Genomic DNA, 22,009 nt, shown 5'->3' on the forward strand with positions numbered 1-22,009 from the left:
AACTATTTTGGGTCTTGGCATGCATTTCTCAGGGCACGCAATTTTTATTTACTTGATATACCTAAAGTAGAAATAAGTTAAAGTTATTGAGATTTTTTATAATTATAAAATAAAATTACTATATAATAATTGTTCTTCTTTGTTTGTCGATGAACTCTTCGTATAAAAAAATGCGACTTCTGAGAAACGCAACGCAATTAATGTAACTTTACATGGACTAAGAAGACATTTAATAAAATTCAAATTACTAATAGAAATAAAATACAAACCCAGACCACCTTCGATGCCATCGCTTTGCTGAAGAACTGTACGCCTAAAATATAAAGAGAAATAATTAATATGCAATATGCAAAACAATAATTCTTTTCTATAAATAATGTCACCGCTATTCCAAGGAGAGAAGCTACCGGTTTTTCCTATCAAACACAAAATTAATCGGTTTAAAATTAACAGTTATCGAGGAACAAACCCAAAAAAATAATTGGATAGACGATTTATTTCGTTTTAGCGAACTTTGGTATTATAATGTTTTGTTAAAATTATAGAAGTAATCTTACGTAAAGTAAAGCTCAGCGCTGCTAGTTCCATTGATAGTGTGATCAATATTCTCCGTTTGGCCTGATGGCACACAGTTTTCCCAGGACGGATCACACACAGCCCAAGGAAGTGTAGATTGGAAGCTCATAGATAAATAATACAAACATAAAGCGATGATAGATACGTAGTACGAGAGAATGTATCCACATCCCAGGGCTTGAGCGTATCCAGTACCTATTAGATACAATAACAACCATTTAATTAAAATATGTTACTGAGAGTTCATCTGGCAATTTTGGCTACAATATTAATGAATGAGCTAATTAGGAGTTTGATGCCGAATACATAAACGCTATACAAACATTCGGATCTCATTAAAATAATTGTGGATTAACTATTTTAATACGAAATACTTATGGTGAATGGATTTTAATGACAATAATAACTAATTAATCTTTAATTTTTCTTAATTTTATTAATTTAATTCGAATTTTAATTTATTTATTTATTTCATACATATGTATGTATGTACATTTTGACATTTTTAAATTTACAATTTATAGCAATTACAAATAACACGAACCTTTCATACCAGGTGACATGGACCAAATTTTTACCGAATTCCTTGAACTGAATTGTCCCAAAACACCTTCCAAGTAGTACATGGGTTTTCCCACTAAGATAAGTACAATGATGTATGGGATGAGGAATGCGCCTCCTCCATTTTGATAAGCGACAAAGGGAAACCGCCAAACGTTTCCCAGACCCACAGAAGTGGCAATACATGACATGAGAAACTCGATTTGATTTCCCCACATGGCACGTTCGGGTTCTTCATCCACCTCCACATCTTCCTAAAAATCATAATCATAATAAATGTTCACATATATTGAATGGTTATAAAATATCGGAGAGTTCATCCTTTATGATAGCCGACATTGTCGAAAGATTTATAATGCTAAACTTATGGATGGCTATCTGTTTTATGCGGTTTCACCCGCTGCCGGAACCACAGCCAAAAACTAGTATTTATATTGTTTATCTCTGTTTCTAATACAAAACATATACTACATCTTTGCCTACTATCTTAAATATACGTTCGGTGGCACGAAACAGTTACAAAATACATCCAAACATATACTTACAAATTTTCGAACATGATATAATATAACTGAAATAACTTATTATGTAAATACAGGTACTTATAATCTAATCCGCTGTACAAAGGAAGAAGTGCAATATAAAATAATAATTACAATCTTATCATATAATTTTTATTTTTCTGTAATATAAGCAGATGTATACGAAGAAATATAGTGTTTATTATTTCTTAGTATCACAGACTATCTTATATAACTTTATTATTTTACTTTTATATCTTTACGCGTACTTAAATGGACACTAATAAAATAAAGGAGTGTATAAATATGGTGACAAATGATTAGTCACGTATCTATCTGATTTAGTTAAATATATTATAAGAAAAATACAAAAATATACTTTTAGTCTGTATGTAAATGCTTTATTTGTCATCATTATATTATACTAGGCTTTGAAACAGCGACGTCGCATTACTTTTTTGTATAAGAAATTTAAGGTAATCAAAATAGCTTAAATAGTTTCGGAGTTTAAGCTGAATATTCTGTAACAAGATTTTTGTAGATATAAGATTATAAGTGTATAAATATATGTAGCAAGTAATTACAATTACCTTCTTCTTTGGTGGATCATTTCCTGCATCACTGAAACCTTCATTTGACAACCCGTTGCTTTCCGGTTTGCTCTGAGAATAAGAATAAATAGCTAAAAATACAGTTTTGTGTAAAGTATTTTTTAAAGCTTAATTTATTTGTTTTTAATAATGCCGGTAAAAAAAATAAAAAGTGAAGTCTTGTGTCCCCTACTGGGGTATGGGGCAGATGATATACATCTGTTTCACTGATCAATTTTTTTTATGGACAAGTAGGTGATCAGTCTTCTGTGTCCTGCCAGACCGAGACGTTTTTTTTTATTGTGCGTCCCCACCGGGAATCGAACCCAGGACCCCTCGGTTCTATGCGTTAACCACTGTACCAAGGAGGCGGTCTAAAAAAATTAAAAGAGGTTGTCTAATTACAACATTTTTCTACCTCTTAGGTATTACCTATTTGCTTCAATAGTTTACACATAAATTCTTTGTCAACGTCATCTAACAGAAATTTAATGACGGCTCAAAGCCTTATTTTATGGCGACCTATATTAAAATTCGTAGGTAAATAATGCAAACTTTTCAGTGTTTTCCACGTGATAATACACAATTCGCTTTCATACTTAACTATAAAAGCGTTCCTATTCTTTATATTTTATGCAAGGGTATCTTAATACATTTATCATGAACTTCCTTTCCGGCATCATTATCCGGGTTACAAGTTATACCCAATTAAGGTACCTATTATTTCCACAAAATGATTTTTCAAATTTACGGTATGTTTTTTATTAGTGCGCTAATTAATTATTTGTAATTTTAATGTGTAATTAAATTACCTAATACATAGATATGAACTAAGTACTCTTAAATTAATGAACAGTGGCTTTGTATGTATCAACCTTAAATCAAATCAAGATTAAATTAGTATATTCAAAACATAGTATTTTTATTTATCTTTCGAAGGATAGATATATTATAATGGATAATATGATAATGGTTGACATTGTTGATATTGGTAACTTTCGGTGAATCAGTTTTATCAAAGCTAATTACAATAATAAAAGTACCTAAACCTAGTTTCAAGGAAATTAGTTTCATTATTCATTTATTTACAATTTGTATTGTATTATTATTATAATAAAACGTTTATAGTGTATTGCAATAGTTTTTATTCATTCACTCATTCATTAAGCGTAGATATTTTTAACGCTGTTAAGCAAATGTATAGACAACCATACATAGTTATAAAAAATTTAACTAAGGGTCGTGGTAGAGCACTTTGAGTTTTAGTTGTCACTTGTTTTTCTTGCTGCATCATTACAATAAAAGTATATTTCAATACCATCGCTTCATTTTTAAAACCTATACTCCAATAAACGCGATATTTAGTGATTAGTAGGTAGTGTCGGTTTCGGCCTTGCAAAACATTTCCAAAATACTTAGCTAATATTGCTTCAATATATCTATACAGAGTGCATTTTTTTTGTTCTTGTTATAAGCAGTACATAATATGTACCTGTATATTCATTGAAGATGTTAGATATCGTAAATGCCGCAGCAAATTATTACAAGGGCACACCTCTAGACACACAAACATGAAGTCTTATCATAGAGTATCCTTTTTCTATATTAGCTTTCAAACAATTCCTTTTCTTACAAATATTTCCAATGGATGTAGTGAGATGAATGTCACTCGAGACTGTTTTGATTTGTCACTAGGTATACCAAACATCACAATCTTTGCATTTTTCTGGTACGTTTTTTTGTGTTTTATTTTTACTTTTTCACGTCTCCATGTGTTATCATAAAAATGTTAATCATACAAAACATAATGTTAACCAAATTAAAGGAAAGTTGGGCAATTTTGGTAGAAAGTTTTACAAACCCCCCGAAAGAACCTCTTTTTGCTTATTAATAATATTTAAATTTAACGAAGAGTTATAACGAATAAAATACATCTCCTACTGCCATCAAATATTTGTTTATTATTTTACCGCTGTGTTATAAAAAATAACGAAGAACAGGTAAATAAATGTTTCAATGGCATAAATAGATAAAACAGTTATCTTTTTGTCATTGCACTTTAATTAAATTTGGCAAAGATCAGCAGATGAATACTTAAGACCTTATTATATTTTTTTATTATGGTTGGTTTATTTTAAATGTAAATATTTTTTTCGTACACAATAATTTTAAAGTGTTATTATTTTTTCTAAATAAATAAATTAACCTTTTTTAAAAATATTTCTTAACCGCCTACCTACCCTGCATTATTATTACTTTTATAATATTTTGTCAATCTAATCAGGCTTAATGGAATTTATTATATGACTGTGCATTAAAATAAACGTAGGTACGTATTTTATCTCATATCACCAAATAATTAGCAATATATGATATTGAAAATAACAATAACGCATAATTTACACAAATCACGTGTCCATGTCCATACACTTAGCCATTTGCTATGCCCGTTGTCTACTATTAATGCAAAAATAACTCTGATTGTCTCTTCCTTACGCCTAAGCCCCTGACCCGATTTGGATGAAATCTGGTGACTCGAGAAAAGACAGTTAAGGTAATTTTAGCAAATATATTTTTACCCCAGAAATCCCACGGGAACGGGAAGTATACGGGGGAAAAACCCGGAGCATTTGTTCTTTGATTATGCATGCGATGGCGCGGGTTTTAAGCTGTGAGTTTTTCATTCACTCTGACAAAAATGTCCAAACACAAAATGATTTAAGAAAAATGTTCTTTGTGTCGATACTTTTTGCTTTTATTTTCTTACAATAATAACACTGACTTCAATGCACTTGCTTTTTTACATTGCATTTTTATTCATACAGAAAAAACGATTAAGTGTTCAAAACAATAAGATTTAATTCAAAAATCTGTTTATAAAATAATGATAGATAGATTACCATTTTGATATATTGAGATGAGACCTTTCACTATAGATCCAAGGTTTCCAATGCACGGCGCATAAATAATATAAAAAACACTACACCACTAAAGGATTAACTCACGAATGAAGTTCTTCGTTGTAATCAGCATGGTTTTATATAATTATATCTATCGCCGGTTTGTCTTGCTGAGCTATATACTTATCTAAGCTAATTTTTAAAATGATTATTCTTATCGGGGTAGATGGAGTTCAGTTTTCTCTTGTCAATTTCTTTTCGAAAGGGAGGGTCGTTCTCGTACCGTTACAGTTACCTTGTTAGAAGGAGACTTTTCCCTTAACTAATCTCTACCAATAAAGAGACAAACACATTTCAGGTGAAATGCACATGCATCAAGAAGACAGAAATACAAACATAATTTAGAAGTTACATTTATGAGAGACGTATTAATAACACAGAGAGGTTAAATTTCGAATCATAACTATTGAAATGCCGCCCATTTGCTTTATTAGGCGTAGGCATGTGTTGTATCAGGCGATTCAAGAATGCAAAAGTGTAATTGTTTTATTGTGGTTTTTCATGCTTAAAGATTCCTCAAGCAGGCCTTGCCTTTTTCGGAAATATCTATACTGAATTATAGAGCTGAAGAGTTCGTTTGTTTGAACGCACTAATCTCAGGAACTAATGGTCCGATTTGAAAATTGCTTTCAGTGTTACATAGCCCATTTATTGAGTTAGACTGTAGGCTATATATGTACTACGGGCGAAGCCGGGGCGGGGCACCAGTATATGTATATGTCGATTTCGGTCTTGCAAACTTTTGGCTAATATGAAATAACGAATAAAGTGCATCGATTTTATCATAAGCCCATCAATCATCTTATACTAGCATAATACCATTTAGTACTTGGTTCTTAATTTGATAAGAATGCTTAATAACGTAATAATAACTTTTGTTATTCAAATTAGAAGATAAAGTTTATGAGATTTTTGTCGTCGTAAAATATCGGAAATATTTTGATAGCATATTTGTTTTATGAATGAATATTTTTTTATAAATTGTAATAACGCAGATAAGGTATCTGACCAATCAAGGATCGGGATCTAAAATTCATCACATTAGTTAACATGGGTACATCTCTTCCATACTGCAGGTATCTACATAATAGCACATTAAAATTCTTTCGAATTGAAGAGATTTTTTTTTTTCATAAATTTTGAATCCAAAACCAAACAGTAGGCGTGACCTTGACTCATTAAGAAAAAATGTAATCGTTCATATCGTAGATTAGCGTTCCCATAGTGCAAAGTTGTAACTTGATTAGGTAACGTTTAATGATAAAATTTAATAAGCTCTTACTTAGTAGCAACATTTGATCATGAAAATAACTTTTTAATTGTTTGGACTAATTTAGAGAGAGACATATACAATTTAACATTAAGTAAATAAGATAGTCGTTTCCAAACTTCTAATAAAACAAAAGGAAATTATTTCTCGATGAAGTTATTAGTTATTATTAACATAGCTTCTTTGGATACCTAATTCATTGGAATTAACCAAAAATGATAATAGATTATCGTCGAAAGATTATCCTTTAAATCGATTATAATGATATTCTACAATTACCTATAATTTGTTTGTTGTTTTAGCCCTAAGTATAAATTCTGACATCTATCTTCTTTAAGGTGTTAGAAGATACCTACTTTATAAAGATTATTTGAGAACAACTTCAAATTATTAGTGAGTGTGTACCTTGTGTTGTGCTTCTAAAAATCCGAAAAGGACAATTAACATCAGTGGCGTAGCTAGAGGGACAAGGGCCCTGGTGCATAGGGAAAGAATCGGGCCCTCCTCCCCTCTTTCAAAGCTGAGGTTAGAGGGCCCTGGTGCACTGCACCACCTGGCCCTATGATAGCTACGCCACTGATTAACATGTTCTAGTCGCCGCGGCTGCGATGGCCGAAATATCGTTTCGTCTCTGAACTATTATTATATTCTATGTGTTTATAAATAAATTTAATAATTTAGCTTGATATTTTAAGGCGATATTTAGATAATTATTTATAGTTAGCTACTTACTCTGACTTCGTCCGGATTGACTTGAGGTAAATAACAAAGCCCAAGGTGCCTTCGCGGAAGATATTTTTAAATCGATTGACTAGGTACACTAAGTACTATCTGAACTTTATATAAAATTATTATAAATAATAAAAATAATAGCATTTATAACAGTTGAGACAATAATAACAATCAATAAATTATTGGTAGTGGTTAATGGTTTAAATAATTTTTCATTTTACGCAATATCTAAGGAAAAGTCATATTTGAGATAAATATATTTTTATTACTTGTGCCCAGGTCAGCATATTTTTTTTTATGTTCACAGTACCTAGACACTTTAGGATTATTATGGACGGACAAATTTTACAATTAATTGTAATAATAATAAAATAAATAATCCATTAACTAAAAATCATTTAGTATTTGCAAATCTAGATTTTTTTTTATGTCATCGTCGGCAATGGAGCTGGTGGCTCGCCTGATGGTAAGTGCTACCACCGCCCATGAACATTTGGAGGAGCTAAGGTCAATTACGATATAATGTTATTATTTTCTTGTGTTTGATTTCACGCGAGTATTATACATTTAGAAATTAAAAAGTTTTTAACGGGTTTTAAACGCGATTTATTCCTTATATGGTCACTGTCGCTGTAAAGTGTTGCTATTTTGTTTGTTTGTCGCTTTTTCTTTTGAAGGCGCATTTAGTATAATGTAAAATTTCTCGATAGTCTACGAGACTATACACAGTACCTAATGTCGGTAGCTGGTAACTTTTAAGATATCAGAGTCTGAATATTACGAGTAATATGATAATATCTAAAGGGGTATTATTTTATCATATAAAATAAATGTCGGGAATGCTATAATACTAAGAACATTGGGTTATATTGCGTTATATCTCGTCCGTTGCTGTTGTTGTAGGTATGTTATTGTTAATGTTATTTATTGGTTTCGATCATTCTAATGAGCTTATTTCTTTGTTATAAGTTTATATATATGAATAAATACTGATATTAGATTCAATTACGTAGAAAGAGTTTTTCCCTAATTATTATTAATACTAAGGTTGATTTTTTTTGTCCTAAAGTTCAATTACTATTAACCTAATCCAAGATTCAAAACTAGAAACGATAAGAATTGTTTCAACTATTTGAGACGAAAGCCTTTGAATTTTATCTAAGTAACGCTGTCTGTGTGTGTTTGTATCGATTGTAAGAAAAATTTGTATGTAGATAGAATTGACCCTGGAAAAGAACATAGTTTTATGGTGAATATGAATAAGAGATTTTGTATGAAGTACTCACCGAGTATATCACCGATGTAAACCAGTCTAGAGTTCTTGAAATTTCGCTAGTCAGTAGCATAACTACATCCATATAAACACGACACGTCGAATAGTTAACAATGCCTGCAATTTTAAAGTTTGCTGTTGGGGTTTATTTAATCAATCTCAGGAAGTATTTATGATAACAAGCGTATTTAATTTAATAGCTAATGATGTAAGTGTTATTGACAATCGCTTCCATTTCGCAATTTCCATTTAGTAATTTTTAAGAAATTAGGTTCGATGGTATGTTTTTGCGTTATAACACATAAAATAATAACATGACATGCTAAATCTTTATTTAATAGATTTTACATTATTTGTAACAGTGGATTGTGGCTCAGGCTCTCTTGCTAGACACTACCAGTGTTAGGAGGATCTGTCCATTCACTGATACATAAACAATTACTGAATATATATCAGTTTTACCATTCTCTCATTTTAGAAGTTTTCCTTTTATTAATTTGGAAGTGTCTCTCGTGCAAACTATTCAGTATAGAAAGACAGAAACCTCAATACTTTATTCATTTACCCCATAGGCTATTATTTTGTAAAAAAATGTTGAGCTCTACTTACAAAGTTTTAAAAGTATTTTCGGAAAATGTCGGCTGTGACATACGGACGGACAGACAGACAGATATGATGAATCCATAACGGGTCCACCTCAGCAAGATTGAGTTTTGTTGAATACTTAGTTTACTATTATTATTTTAGATTTTAAGGAAACACTTTTTTATCTGTAAGTGAATAAGACTAGACAAGCTGTAACGGTACAGTTGTAACCAATAAACAGGCAAAAAGTAACACCACTGTAGGTTTAACTAACTAGTTATTGCCCGCAGCTTCGCCCGCGCGGTCTTCATAAATTTTCATGGTACAATCTTTCATCCCCTATTTTATCCCCTTGGGGTTAGATTTTATCAAAATCCTTTCTTAGCAGATGCCTGCGTCTTTATATCTATCTGCTTGTCAAATTTCAGCCGATCCGTCCAGTGATTTGGGCTGTGTGGTGATAGATCACTATGTCAGTCCATCAGTCAGTCAGTCAGTCATCTTTAGGTTTAATATATATCCTCAAATTAAAACTTAAGACTAGTAATCCAATAGTCGAAATTCGACAATAAAAAAGTAATACATAAGAATGTATGTATGTGTGTGTCTTCAAATGCAATGTGGGTAGTGTATTATTTATTGTTTTAATGTATTGTTTGTGCATTATTCTTCAAGAACATTAGTGCGTAAAAACTGTACTAAGTTTGGGATATAAAGCTTTTCTTTCGTATATAAATTTGTAGATAACAGGCTCTTACTAATTGATTAAAAAATAAAATACATATTTTCAATAATTCAATAAACACACGAAAGTATTAATCATTCCGATTTCAAGCGGTGAATAATAGTTTTAACTGATAACGTGACAGTAATGTATTACAATTCAATTAATAATTTCTACCAAAAATAAAAACATACAACAGATGAATTAAGATATTATTGTAAAGAAGAAACGTGGAGGAACATAATACCATGAACAATACCAACTATCACAGATAATACTATTATATTATAGCTGTTATGTTATGTGTGTGTATAACATTAAAAATTACTTATAGGATTAATAATTATTAAAATAGTGATTGTCGAAATTGTACCTTTTCATTCTAATGCTTTGCTTGTCTGCGATTCACTGTAAGTACATAATGAAACATGCATTCTACGAATTTTCATAGTCAGTATTTTAGAAAAAACAGTATATGTTTCATTACAATACGTAATGGAAACCTTCTGATACATGCGCACTAATATGACAAATCGCGATAAATATCTTTACCTAATTTAAATTAAAATAAAGATCTAAGTAATTTGTGAAAATTATATTTACATTCAAAACATGATACAGTTCAATGATTTCACTTTTCAAAACTCAATTAAATCTCCAAACGAAATATCAATTAGCGAGTACATTTCATTATACTCCAATAACAACTTGATATTAAGAGTATTAATATGAATATCTCTATCAAGCTCTACTCTACGTAGCACCTTTACATACATTCTAAAGAGCTGCAAAATATAATAATCTTGTGGATAGAAAAAGCAATAAGAAAGGTAAAGGGGATACGATGTTTGCTCTGGATCGAGTTATTGTCACGGGCGGTGGTCCCAAGGGCTCTACGCTTTGTAAGAGCAACGTATCTATAGCCGCATATGCTTCGTGAACTACTCTCTGTAAAATATAAATTAATATGGATTGTTTTAATAAAGATGAAGCTAAAGACAGGAGTTTTTTTTTAGGACAAACTTCTTATGCAGTACACTATTGTGTACCTTTTACTTTTTTATATGTGGTATTCGAGAACACTTCGGCACGGATTGGGCCAGCTCGTACCGGGGAAGTACCACACCCCCACAGAAGACCGGCGTGAAATAGCATACTGCTGTGTTTCGTTCGGTGAGTGGGGGAGCCGGAGGCCCATATCCCTTTCCTTACCGTTCCCATTCCTTTCCTACATTCCTCTAATCAATCCTTTTCTAATCCCATTCCAACTTTAAGTCGGCAATCCATTTGTAGAGGCGTAAGGTCTGCAAACGACCTTACGCCTCTCCAAATGTTCATGGGCAGCGGTGTTGCTTACCATCAGGCGACCAAACAGCTCCATTGTCGATGGTGACATAAACAAAAAAATAATTTTTGCTTTTCTACTGAATAAATAATGGACTTAAGGCATAAACAAGTTAACGAAAAATAACTAACTTCGGTTATAATTCTGGAATTATGGGAGTCTGAAGGTCGGAACATCATTACTGTATAGGTATTGTCTATACCTAAGTGGCCATCAACCCAATCTTCTATTCCGCCAGCGTAAAGCGCTGTTTAAATCAAAGACGAAATACATTGATGAAACTACATATGCAAAAGCAAACGGAATATAATGTATTTATACACAAAACAGTGTTTCAAAGGAAAAAATAAACGTATTAGTAAAGGTTAAACAATGTTAGGGAAAATTTTCTATGCTAAATTTTTTACGAAACAATGAGAATCATAGGAAGAAGACTATTAAGATCCTAAAGTTATAGAAATTAGCGAAATTAAAAATGGTATTAATAGTATTATTATTTTTATAACACTAGGCTAGAGTGGAAATCCTGGTAATGTTTCAAGTGTGAGAAATTTTACTTACGCAGGAATTCCGAAGTTTGGCCAGCTACGTAGGGCCGACCACTGATGCTGTAAGCAGCAGCTGCAGCACTTGATGCTCGTTGTCTCTATATAATAATGTTTGTTCATTTCTACACATCTTATACATTGTTAATATACACAGACTAACATGTCAAAACCATCTAATTAAATTAAACAATAAACTACATAAAACCATCTGTACAAACATTGCATTAATATATTGTAAAGTTTTATATAGATTGTCATTACATAGAGATTTTAGATTAATGTTACGCATGTGTAAATAAAGACAATGTATTAGGCAATTCTTTATCTCTAGCACTGATTGTTTAGTTGAATCAATAGATTTTGGATAACACAGTACTATATAAAGTCAAATTAAAAGTAAAGTCGCGATATTTGTTACTACCGTAGTGTGATTAGATATGGTAGATTATTCCCTAACACCAGTTATCAGTTATCACATAATTATAATCGATTGCTTTATTATACTCACATAAACGTGATCAAAAGCTCTTTTCTTGCGCGTATGTGAATATGGATACATCACCCCCTAAAAGAGTGGAAACATTTAATAAGTAACAATTGGTCTTTTAGCAATGTATAAACATTATATAACTATGTGATTTTTTCTGAATCTATTTGAATAAATTGTAAGAGGCAACTAAAGAAACAAACCTAAACGATATAAAACATGATCAAAATATAATGCATGCTCATATCAATCATTCGAATGTATCATTTTCCTGGAATATTTCCAGTATATATTCCAGGAAAATTATACATTCGAATTGCTCTTATTATTATTCTTTTTTAAATCAACAAAAACAATAATTATGAAAAGTAACTGTCAATGGTTGGCTATCCACCACCACACACCATTACTAATGGACCCTGAACTATTAAACTTTCTTCTGTAAATTGAAAAGCACTGATATAGAAATAACGCACGGTATCTTACCAAGACGTCTCCCTCTTTAAACGCTATGAAGGTGTAAAGAGGGGTCTTTTGTTCATGTAAGTAGTGTGTTAGTGCACGCGTTTCGGCCTCACTCAGCTGCCTGGGACCCGCGAATAGAGGACCACACGGATGCTCTGAACGTAACTCTTCAGCTAGAAATAGTATAACAATAAATAAATATAGTTTCAGAGTTATAACGCTTGAAAATAAGATGATGAATGTACTAAACATGAATTAAATTCTTCTTGTGGATTATCTTATTGTGGATCAAATCTAGTCTAAAGGAGTCGGTTACATACAAACATTCTATAAAAATATTGTGAGATAGCCAGTAACTAAAATTTTCATCACTAATTTATTTTATAGCACGTACTTGGGATCCATTGATATTCAAAATTACGGTCTAAATTAACTCCATAGCAAGGTTGAATTGTACATCTGACGCCATACAACTCGCAAGCCTTGCAAGAATCTCGCGCCTTACATGACGCCCACGATTGTTTCAGATTTTTCATCCATTCCCTGCGCTAATGGCGAAATATAAGTAATATTTCAAATTCCAAAATATATGAAACGCATAAAATTAGAATTATGTTAAAGTCCTTTCATCTTCGAGATAACGTTTTACAGTGATTATTACAACAGATCAATATTACAAAAGAGGCATTTATATTAAAGGTTCAATTTAAATATCAAAAGGGGTTGTTAAAGCAATTTATATTGAATTAGCAAATTTAATGATTGCGTTCTTGCTTTCCTTCTCGTATGCCATCTCTCCAAAATTAAATAATTATGTATTACAGAAACATAAACATAGACTAATATTATGAAGATGAATCATGTGGATGTACGTAATGTTTTCACATAAAAACCACTACACTCTTTTCAAAAATAAATTCACCTATAGAAAGCAGCTTCGCTCTGTGAGACAGACTAAGGACGAGCGCCTAGTTACAGTATTCATAGTATCCACTTACATGGGGAAAAGTCATGGAATACGCATATCCATCTGGATTGAATACAGGAATAATCCAAAAACGATATTTGGTCAGGAGGTCAGCGTGTGCTTCACTCCGTTCTATAAGTTGGTACAGCACATACATAGCAGCTGCAACTGAGTGATGATCTCTACCTTGGATTCCTAATAGGACGCAAGTATCATATAAATAAAATTACAGTAATATAAATCGTTACAATTAACATATTTAAATCAATCATTATTATAATATAGTTTTCATAAATCAGATACCAGCAATTATCATAACAGTCTGTTTAGCTGATACTATTTGTCCACTAGTCGGATCATCTACAATCATCATATGAATCGGATTTTCCATGACGGTAAAATTTCCCGCAGTGATATCTATCCATTTGGCTACTGGACTTTCTTCGGCCCATTGCTTTAGCTGTGATGTTATCTACAATAATATTTGTACATAATAATACATAATAATAATATTTTTACATAATAAATAAGTTTGAGTTATTATGAAAGATTTACCTCGTGCAGCGTACGGGGTGAATTAAAACTAAGTTGTCTTAGTTTTATGAGATTGCAGGTTCGATTTTTCTTAATTTCTTCTTTTAAAGATTTAGTTGTTAGTTCAAAATCAACGAGCCCTTGTAAAATTCTGGTAGTCAATGTTGTTCCATTTTTGAAGTCATCGTCGTCATCATACTCCAGATGTGATAGTAATTCGGTAGTATTATCATATTCTTCTACACCATGAGATGTACCAGATTTTGCGTTGTTTACAGAACTATCCCTGCTAGCTTTGTCTTCAATGTCTTCGTAAGAATCTGTACTTTCATGTAAATTTTTTTTTGTGCTTTCGCCTTCTTCATCGCCATACAGTACCATGTTATATGCATCAATTTCCTTATCTGTAATTTTCTTTACAATACCTTTTCGTCTCTGAACATCGATCGTGCGTATTGTTGTTTCTATTGCATTGTCATCTTCATCAATCATAAGCTTATTTGTAGAAGTATTTTGCAGACTTTCAATTGGTTTATATGTTGTACGCGTTGGAAATGCTTTATCAAATTTGATAAGATTGTCTGAATCGTCATCAAAGGTCAAAATATTGAAAAAGTCAGGCGTTCTCATTGGAACTATAATATCTGATAAAGGTGAAGTTCTTGTAGGATGTCTTGATGTTTTATATAATATCTAAAGTTAAACTATTATTGTTTTTATTTATGCATAAGTAATTTGTCAACATAACATTTCAATGAATACTTACAAATTTATCAACAGTTCGTGGAGTTAGCGGTCCCAACGTCTTTTGCTTAGTGAAAAAAACAGTAGCTACTGGAGCATATTGTCTAACAACTTCGGTATTGGACCTCTGAATAAACTGTGGACCCGATGGAGGGCTTTCATCACGCTGGACGTGACGATCTCCACTGAATTTTAGTATCGGCCCAACCTGTTGTTCTCCCTTAAGAACTATTGAATAATATTCAATAACATCAATCATCAATCAAACACACGTCTATATCAAAAATATAGATAAGATATAAGAGAAAACTTACCTTTGCTCTTTGGTTTTATGGGGGGAATTTTATCATTAATAATAACCGGAGATACTCTATCTAGGACTATGTCACCTTCATGACGCGCTATAGTTAAAGTTGTAGGCGGCACAAATCGTGTATACTCCTTGGATAGGTCCGGTGTTACTGTAGATGGGCGCAAAGTAGCTCTTTCAACAATCATCTTATCCTCAGCCATTTTAAGTGGTTGAATGTTAACAGCTACAATTTGTCTAGGTGTGTGGCGGATAGTTACATTTTCAACAATTTGGTTTCGGGGCGTTGGAAGGGGTACATCATCTTCCAATACTTTTACGATGAAAGCTTGTGTCGTTTCTGGATTAGAGCGCCATCGAGTGTATTCAGATAGGGCTCGTTTTCGGCGAAAGACTAACGATAAAATTTCACACGTTATTGTATTTATTGTTATTAATAACATATTTTACATATATAGTACTGAATTCACCGAGCTTACATGATAGTGTACACAATGAACAATTATCATGTTCTGTGTAGATGTCTTTGAAACCATACGCTAAATAAATATTAATGTTAAATAATATTATCAGAAAAGCACCAAAATTCATATTAAGAAATATATTATTATCACAGGTTGACGTGACATACTTCTGAAATGACATTATAAAAGAAGAATTCATTAGAATAGCCAGAATTTAAAGGACTTTTAAAAGCTCTTTGTATATTTTTCGTTCAACATTTATATTCAAACTAAATAAAATACATTATTGCGAGAGAATTATTAATAGACTTTTTAATGTTTAACTATTTGAACATTTGATAATATATGCCTAAATATTTATTTATATAAACATTGAAAAACGTAAACTCAGTTCATATTTTAATGTCAGTAAAAAATAACAATTAGTTTCATGATAGGTTTAGTTCAACTTACGTGAAAAATATTTTGATGTGTGTTTTATATTACAAAGTATTGAATATGTTGTTACAAATTAAACTATATATGGTTTCAGTATTGTATTTGTTTGGAATATTGTTTATGATATTATTTCCGCCCCGTAACTATGAGCAGTTAGTATCTATTTTATGTACAATATTCACACAATAAGACTGTCCGGTAATATATTAATTAAATTATTTCAAACCTACAAAAGTATCATTGTATACAAATTAATAACCACTCATTTCAGATCGGGTGCTAAAATGAGGAAAATACGGAGTACGGGAAGTAGCTTGAAGTATTTACAGTACATTGATCAAGAAACATTATTAAATATAACCAATCGCATGGCGAAAGAAGATCCAGAAATGGTGCGATTAGTACACCTCACTCCACGCACTTCAAACAACAATTCTATAATAGCTCTAGAACTACACAGCGATACACATTCTAGGAAACCGGGCATACTCATTATAGGAAGTAAGTATCTTTAAACCTTTATTACATACTTTGCTTTGAATTTCAGTATGGGTTACGATCTCGTCATGTCATCTATTGGGTCATTGGGATGATAAAATCGAGAATCTATTTGTAAAATTACGATTACGATTATCAGTCAAGACAATACCTTATACTGACGGTGGCTAGTATTAATTATTAGCCATATATAGAAGCCAGTACAATTTTGGGAAATCAGTTTCTAAATGAATTTCGATTACAGCACTCAACGGTATGGTGTGGGGAACAACGAATGCAATAATCGAATTGGCTGAAAAACTATTATATGATGCTAATTATCAAACGCCCTTTTTTAATGACTATGACTGGTAAAGCTTTTCATTTTGTACTTGATTTTTCTATTTAGTGGATTCCTTAGTTATTAGTATATTAGTAGACCTATATGTAATTGACTTTCAAAACTGTATTACATTAGCTATTATTTTATTTAGGTATAATAGATATAATACTCATATTTATTGCTTATGTATGCAACCTTAACCGCTTGTTGCTTGAATAATACAGTATTATTTATCTCATGCATTTTATAAGCTTTATATTTCCAAAGGTACCTCATACCCGTAGTGAATCCAGATGCGCTTAATTTTACTAAAAGTTTGCGAAAGTTTCGACCTATCCAAGAACTGCTATGGTCACGTAATATCACCGCTAGAAATAACACCCGACCTTCTCTGTGGCACAAGAATGTAAATACAGAACTTGGGGACACCTGTTTTGGTACAAATATTAATCGGAATTTTGCCTATCATTGGCGAGGTAAGTGACTTTGATGTGATTGGGAAGGGACGGATTAACAAAAAGGAACATGTCAGATAGGTATCAATCATTAAAATATTCGATTAAGAATATCTAGTATCGGCCCATATTCTGTTCCTTCCCCTTCCCAGTCCTTTCCTTTATTCCTCTCGCCAATCCTTTCTTAATCCCCTCCCAGTTTAAAGTCGGCAATCCATTTGTAGAGGCGTAAGGTCTGTAATCGACTTTACGCCTCTACAAATGTTCATGGGCGGTGGTAGCGCTTACCATCAGGCGTCCCACCACCTCCATTGCCGACTGTGACATAAAAAAAAATCTAGCCTTATTGGAACTATAGATAAGTAGGTATGACTTACAAGCAGTTAGCAGGTACCAATAGTCATATTGCTCCTAAACAACCTGTAAAATAGATCATATATGGATAAATTCAAAATACACCTACTTACTTTACTTGATCATTCCTTACTTTATACCTACCACAAATGATGAAGAAAAATTATTTTAATACAGATAGCAAAGATATTGTCATAGAAAGCTTGGAATGTCTTGAATTCATACGAAAGTAAAACCTTCCACTGCGCGTCGGACTCGCGACAGAAAATGTTTTGTACAAATAAGCTAAAGAGCAACTGCAAAGCAATCGGTCAGCCATCCAAATTATGACCGTGCAACCATTTTTTTATTATTTTTCATTATAGCGGCAGCAGAAATTTATCCTCTATTAAAATAACAACTGTCTATCACAGTTCATGAGATAAGTACAGCCTGGTGACAGACAGACAAAAACAAACGGTCGGCAAAGTCGTAGTAGCTAAGACTAATTGCAAGGCTTCGTTGTCTACGGAACCGTAAAAAATACAATATTTTCAATATTGCTAAACACCTATCAATCTATCAATTATTGAGCAAAGATTACAAAATCGCGTGCGAGAATTAAATTCTGTCGCAAAAGATAACATCGATTACGCAGGCACATAAGGTACCTAGTTAATGTTAGTAGATAGTTGCATATAAACAAATCATTTATTACAGATGATGTTTCCAAACCTCCAGATGTTTGTTCCCAATATTATCCAGGAACTAGACCATTTTCGGCTGCCGAATCTCAAGCTATTCGCACATACATACATAAACTTGAAGATGTACTCCAAATAGCAATCAACGTCCATGCAAGTTTTGTACCAAAAAAGGTTTGTTATTGTGTCTTTATCACTTTCTAAATAGCTGTGACTGTAAAATTGTACCTATACACGACAAGATTACACATTTGCGGGCTAGATTCCCGCGACATTGTAAGTGGTGAAATTTTTTTATTAGAAGCACACTGCTTACAAATGCATTCTTTTCGGTAGATCTATCGGTTTGAAACCGTTAAATTGTGAAATAGGCTATCATTGTGTCCCAGCAGTGGGAACATATAAGGGCTGATGATAGTGATAGGTTATGTTTGGTTTATTCAAAAACTATACAGAAAGAGTAGCTTCGTTTGGGAAAAGTGTATAAATGTAGAAGTTGAGCACGCTTAGGTACGAATTGGGGCAGTTATTGCTATTGGGCAGGAAAGTACCGCACCCCCATAGGAAACCGACGATAAATAGTACCATGCTACCGTGTTTCGTTAATCGTTTCCCATGAGGCGAACCACCGGCTCGTAAAAGTAGTTTCTCGGCATAATACATTACTTCAATATAATCGCATTATAGTGTGACGAAAGTTGATACCTTTCATTGCAAGAAAATATTGCAAATCACAATTTTTCGACTGTTTCCCTCAATAGACATCCCAGTTAGATCACAACCCAACGGTTTTTACGACCTTACGGTAACATAACTAATAATAATATAAATGAGATATGATTAATTCCGATAATAGCGGTATGCAGATGCGAAATAATCCGATAGGAAAAAGAGTCAATAATTTTTCGAATTATACCTACAATTATTTTACGTAAAGTTTTCTTCTGCTTATACACTATACCAGTATACACAGATGTTATGTTGTTTTTCTTGGGTTCGCGCTTGAAAAGAACAAGAAGAAAACAACTTGTAGGTATTGTTTTCTATTATTTGGCGCAAATAGTGTTTCTTTCATAAGATTCTGTTAATAACAAACTCAACAAAAATATATTGGCGAAATCGGTCGGTTATATTTTATTATGCTTCATTACACTCGAAATTATAATTGATTTTTTTATTTGATAAAGCTTATTGTTAAATTAATTTACACAATTGGCGGATCAATAAAAAACTGTGTGCTTTCTCCCTGACTACCGTAACAAATTAGCACCTATGAAAAGAGAGGAATAAAGAGGTGGAGACCCCGAGAACCGTATCCGTTTCCCTGTCCTTCCTAGACCATTCCATTAATCTCTCCATGAATTATATCCTTATTCCTTATCCAGTATAGTTCATAATTTCATTGGCACAGGTATATACTCTCTAAAAATGTTTATGGGCAGTGCTGGTCGCTTACCATCAGGCGACCCATCAGCTTCTTTGAAAACTATCACAAAAAATATGAATAAGTACATATAGGTACACACCTATATTGATACTAAGGATAGCAAGAGAAATTATAATTGTTACATTTATGCAATTTTTTTTGCCACAGCTTTTATTTAAATAATAACATGTTTGCAATAAGTTGATCGCGCCGTTCGCCCCAGCGTTGCGAAGATTGACCAGTGATAAAAATGCCCTATGTCGGTAAAGATTTAGTTTTCGAATGGTATAAGATTTCAAATTTGAATTGTTTTCTAGTTTAATCGAAAAAAACAAACAAACAAATCTTTTTTTATTATCGCATTAGAATTTTACCTATAAGAACGATGTTTAATTAGGCAAATACTTATAACTTATTGTATCAATTGCATAGTTAATTTGTTTACATAACAATTTGCACCAATCCTTATTATACAAGTATAAACAATTATGTTTTGGATATTTATTCATTATTACTAATTAGTTTTAATTGAAGATTATTATTGAAATCTTGATAAAGGCATTATAAAAATTTACAATTATATTCAACTTTATTGAAAAGTATATAATTGCCTGAAACACTGTTGATGATTTTATCATGTCTGAAATGTTTAATCTGTTAAAGGAATTTATATTGTACCCGTGGAGATATTCATTACGTCAACCTAGCAACTATAGGAATTTACAAGCTATCGGCGAGTATGCAGCAAGACAAGCTCGATTGCCTGATGGACGACTTTATGAAGTGAGAGAAAATTATATTTATATTTATACGCATTGGTACCGCATCAGTGCAACGATTCATCTCTCGCACACTCACATTCAGCATACTTGTTATCATTGCCTATGTTTGTGTTCCACTGCACACCTATCTCCTATATACTTACGCGTTAGAGCTACAATCTATAACGTTAGTCAAGCGCCGGTTGGCGGATATCAATTATCGACTGCCGTCAAACTTTTTTGATCTCGAACATGTTTTCTTTTACCCATTGAAGAAGTTAAAAGGCTCGAACATTGAGTCTGCTCGAGAGTCATTCCTGCTCCTGTACTTACATTAAGTATCAAGCTCAGATTTTGAAAAACAACATATAACTGTTATAATAAAAACTAGTGTTTAATTGCTTAAATATCTGATAATTCTGTAACGATTTTCAAGTCAACTTCGGCTTCCGGCTTTAGCCAATCTTTCGAATAGTACTCAATTGATACTTACATTTTTTTTATATAAACCAAAAAGTTAAACACAGTGACTCATGTATGTATTGTTATTGTTCAATCAATGTAGGTGCATCAAGAGAGTAGCGATGGACGAGTTGCTGGCTCCCTGACGGACTACATTTCAGGAGTTCTTGGCACAGATCTCGTATTTCTCCTCAAACCGTTTCATCCAACATTCCCGAATATCAGTGACACTTCAATACTGGGTGATTATTAACAAAATGTATTTAATATTACTATTGCCTATTTTGTGTATATTCTAGGCTGAAGCAATTAACAGTAAATTTTTGAAGACGTGTCGATCCACTCTATTCCACAGGGAAAAATTCTTCTTATTAATCAATTTGTGTTTATTACGCTGTTTTTTTTTTTGCTTAGAGATATCGAAATGTTTAGTCATCATGAAATGCATAATGAAAGAGAATAATAGCCATTTGTCATACTTTGGCCATAGAACATTGCCTGTGAATTTAAATGTTCTTTATTTGCCGAATTTTCTGAGATACTCGTCGTCTTAGGTTTGTTTTTCATATAAAAAAATAAATCAATTTTACAGCTTAAATAATTTTCAGAAACATATGTGAAGAAAACTATAACATCCATTCTGAGTTTAGTACGAGGTTGGCGTAGCAGCACTAAACAAAACACCTTATCATTCTTTGGGCGAGATGTGGAGTTTTAATAAAATATGGATATTAAAATAAAAAACTTCTACGGTTTTTGTACCATTTTTTTTAGTTTAACCTTTTTTTACGATAGGTAATAATTGCTTTGAACTTGGGACATTAGTCGACGAATTTAAGAGTACTTAAATTTTTTAAAGTAGGTAAATAAAAATAAGTACTAGACTAGTAGTCTTCACAATAATGATATTTTTTGGTTTGCTATATTAGGCTTATAATATATTAAAAATATAAA

General features: G+C 32.2%; 3 protein-coding genes across 3 annotated transcripts in view; 1 reads left to right on the plus strand and 2 right to left on the minus strand.

Moving 5' to 3' along the window:
* The window catches only part of LOC119832637 (sodium-dependent nutrient amino acid transporter 1-like), a 13,499-nt gene extending 8,246 nt beyond the window's left edge, over positions 1-5,253 (minus strand). The window contains exons 1-5 of the mRNA XM_038356328.1: positions 5,149-5,253; positions 2,249-2,320; positions 1,121-1,391; positions 558-771; positions 270-313 (exon numbers count right to left, since the gene is read on the minus strand). Of these exons, the coding sequence (XP_038212256.1) occupies positions 270-313; positions 558-771; positions 1,121-1,391; positions 2,249-2,320; positions 5,149-5,151 (604 nt within the window). The 5' untranslated portion in view covers positions 5,152-5,253. The remainder of the gene's footprint in view (positions 1-269; positions 314-557; positions 772-1,120; positions 1,392-2,248; positions 2,321-5,148) is intronic.
* A 5,316-nt stretch (positions 5,254-10,569) lies between these two features.
* Positions 10,570-15,783, minus strand: LOC119832482. Its single transcript, XM_038356148.1, has 12 exons — positions 15,672-15,783; positions 15,193-15,586; positions 14,905-15,067; positions 14,160-14,831; positions 13,908-14,076; positions 13,636-13,799; positions 13,032-13,185; positions 12,659-12,810; positions 12,194-12,250; positions 11,699-11,783; positions 11,269-11,384; positions 10,570-10,740 (listed from the first exon to the last, which is right to left on the minus strand). Exons 1-12 carry the CDS (start codon positions 15,781-15,783, stop codon positions 10,570-10,572), a joined length of 2,409 nt encoding a protein of 802 aa, XP_038212076.1.
* A 371-nt stretch (positions 15,784-16,154) lies between these two features.
* On the plus strand, positions 16,155-21,773 carry LOC119832634 (zinc carboxypeptidase-like). The gene is made up of 8 exons (XM_038356324.1): positions 16,155-16,246; positions 16,366-16,595; positions 16,837-16,942; positions 17,182-17,390; positions 18,423-18,580; positions 20,496-20,615; positions 21,159-21,297; positions 21,664-21,773. Exons 1-8 carry the CDS (start codon positions 16,155-16,157, stop codon positions 21,771-21,773), a joined length of 1,164 nt encoding a protein of 387 aa, XP_038212252.1.
* Positions 21,774-22,009: the final 236 nt, after the last annotated feature.

The sequence above is a fragment of the Zerene cesonia genome, chromosome 15 (assembly GCF_012273895.1).
Source record: "Zerene cesonia ecotype Mississippi chromosome 15, Zerene_cesonia_1.1, whole genome shotgun sequence".
NCBI classification, from domain to species: Eukaryota; Metazoa; Arthropoda; class Insecta; order Lepidoptera; family Pieridae; genus Zerene; species Zerene cesonia.

Bases quoted from the DNA above. Each gene is read 5' to 3' on its own strand.
- LOC119832482 (XM_038356148.1), bottom strand. From the start codon at position 15,783: ATGAATTTTGGTGCTTTTCTGATAATATTATTTAACATTAATATTTAT. The intron at 15,587-15,671 runs GTAAGCTCGGTG...TTTTATCGTTAG, and splicing joins TTCATTGTGTACACTATCAT to TCTTTCGCCGAAAACGAGCC. The intron at 12,251-12,658 runs GTAAGATACCGT...CCACTCTTTTAG, and splicing joins TTAAAGAGGGAGACGTCTTG to GGGGTGATGTATCCATATTC.
- LOC119832634 (XM_038356324.1), top strand. From the start codon at position 16,155: ATGTTGTTACAAATTAAACTATATATGGTTTCAGTATTGTATTTGTTT. The intron at 20,616-21,158 runs GTGAGAGAAAAT...CAATCAATGTAG, and splicing joins CTGATGGACGACTTTATGAA to GTGCATCAAGAGAGTAGCGA. The intron at 21,298-21,663 runs GTGATTATTAAC...AATAATTTTCAG, and splicing joins CAGTGACACTTCAATACTGG to AAACATATGTGAAGAAAACT.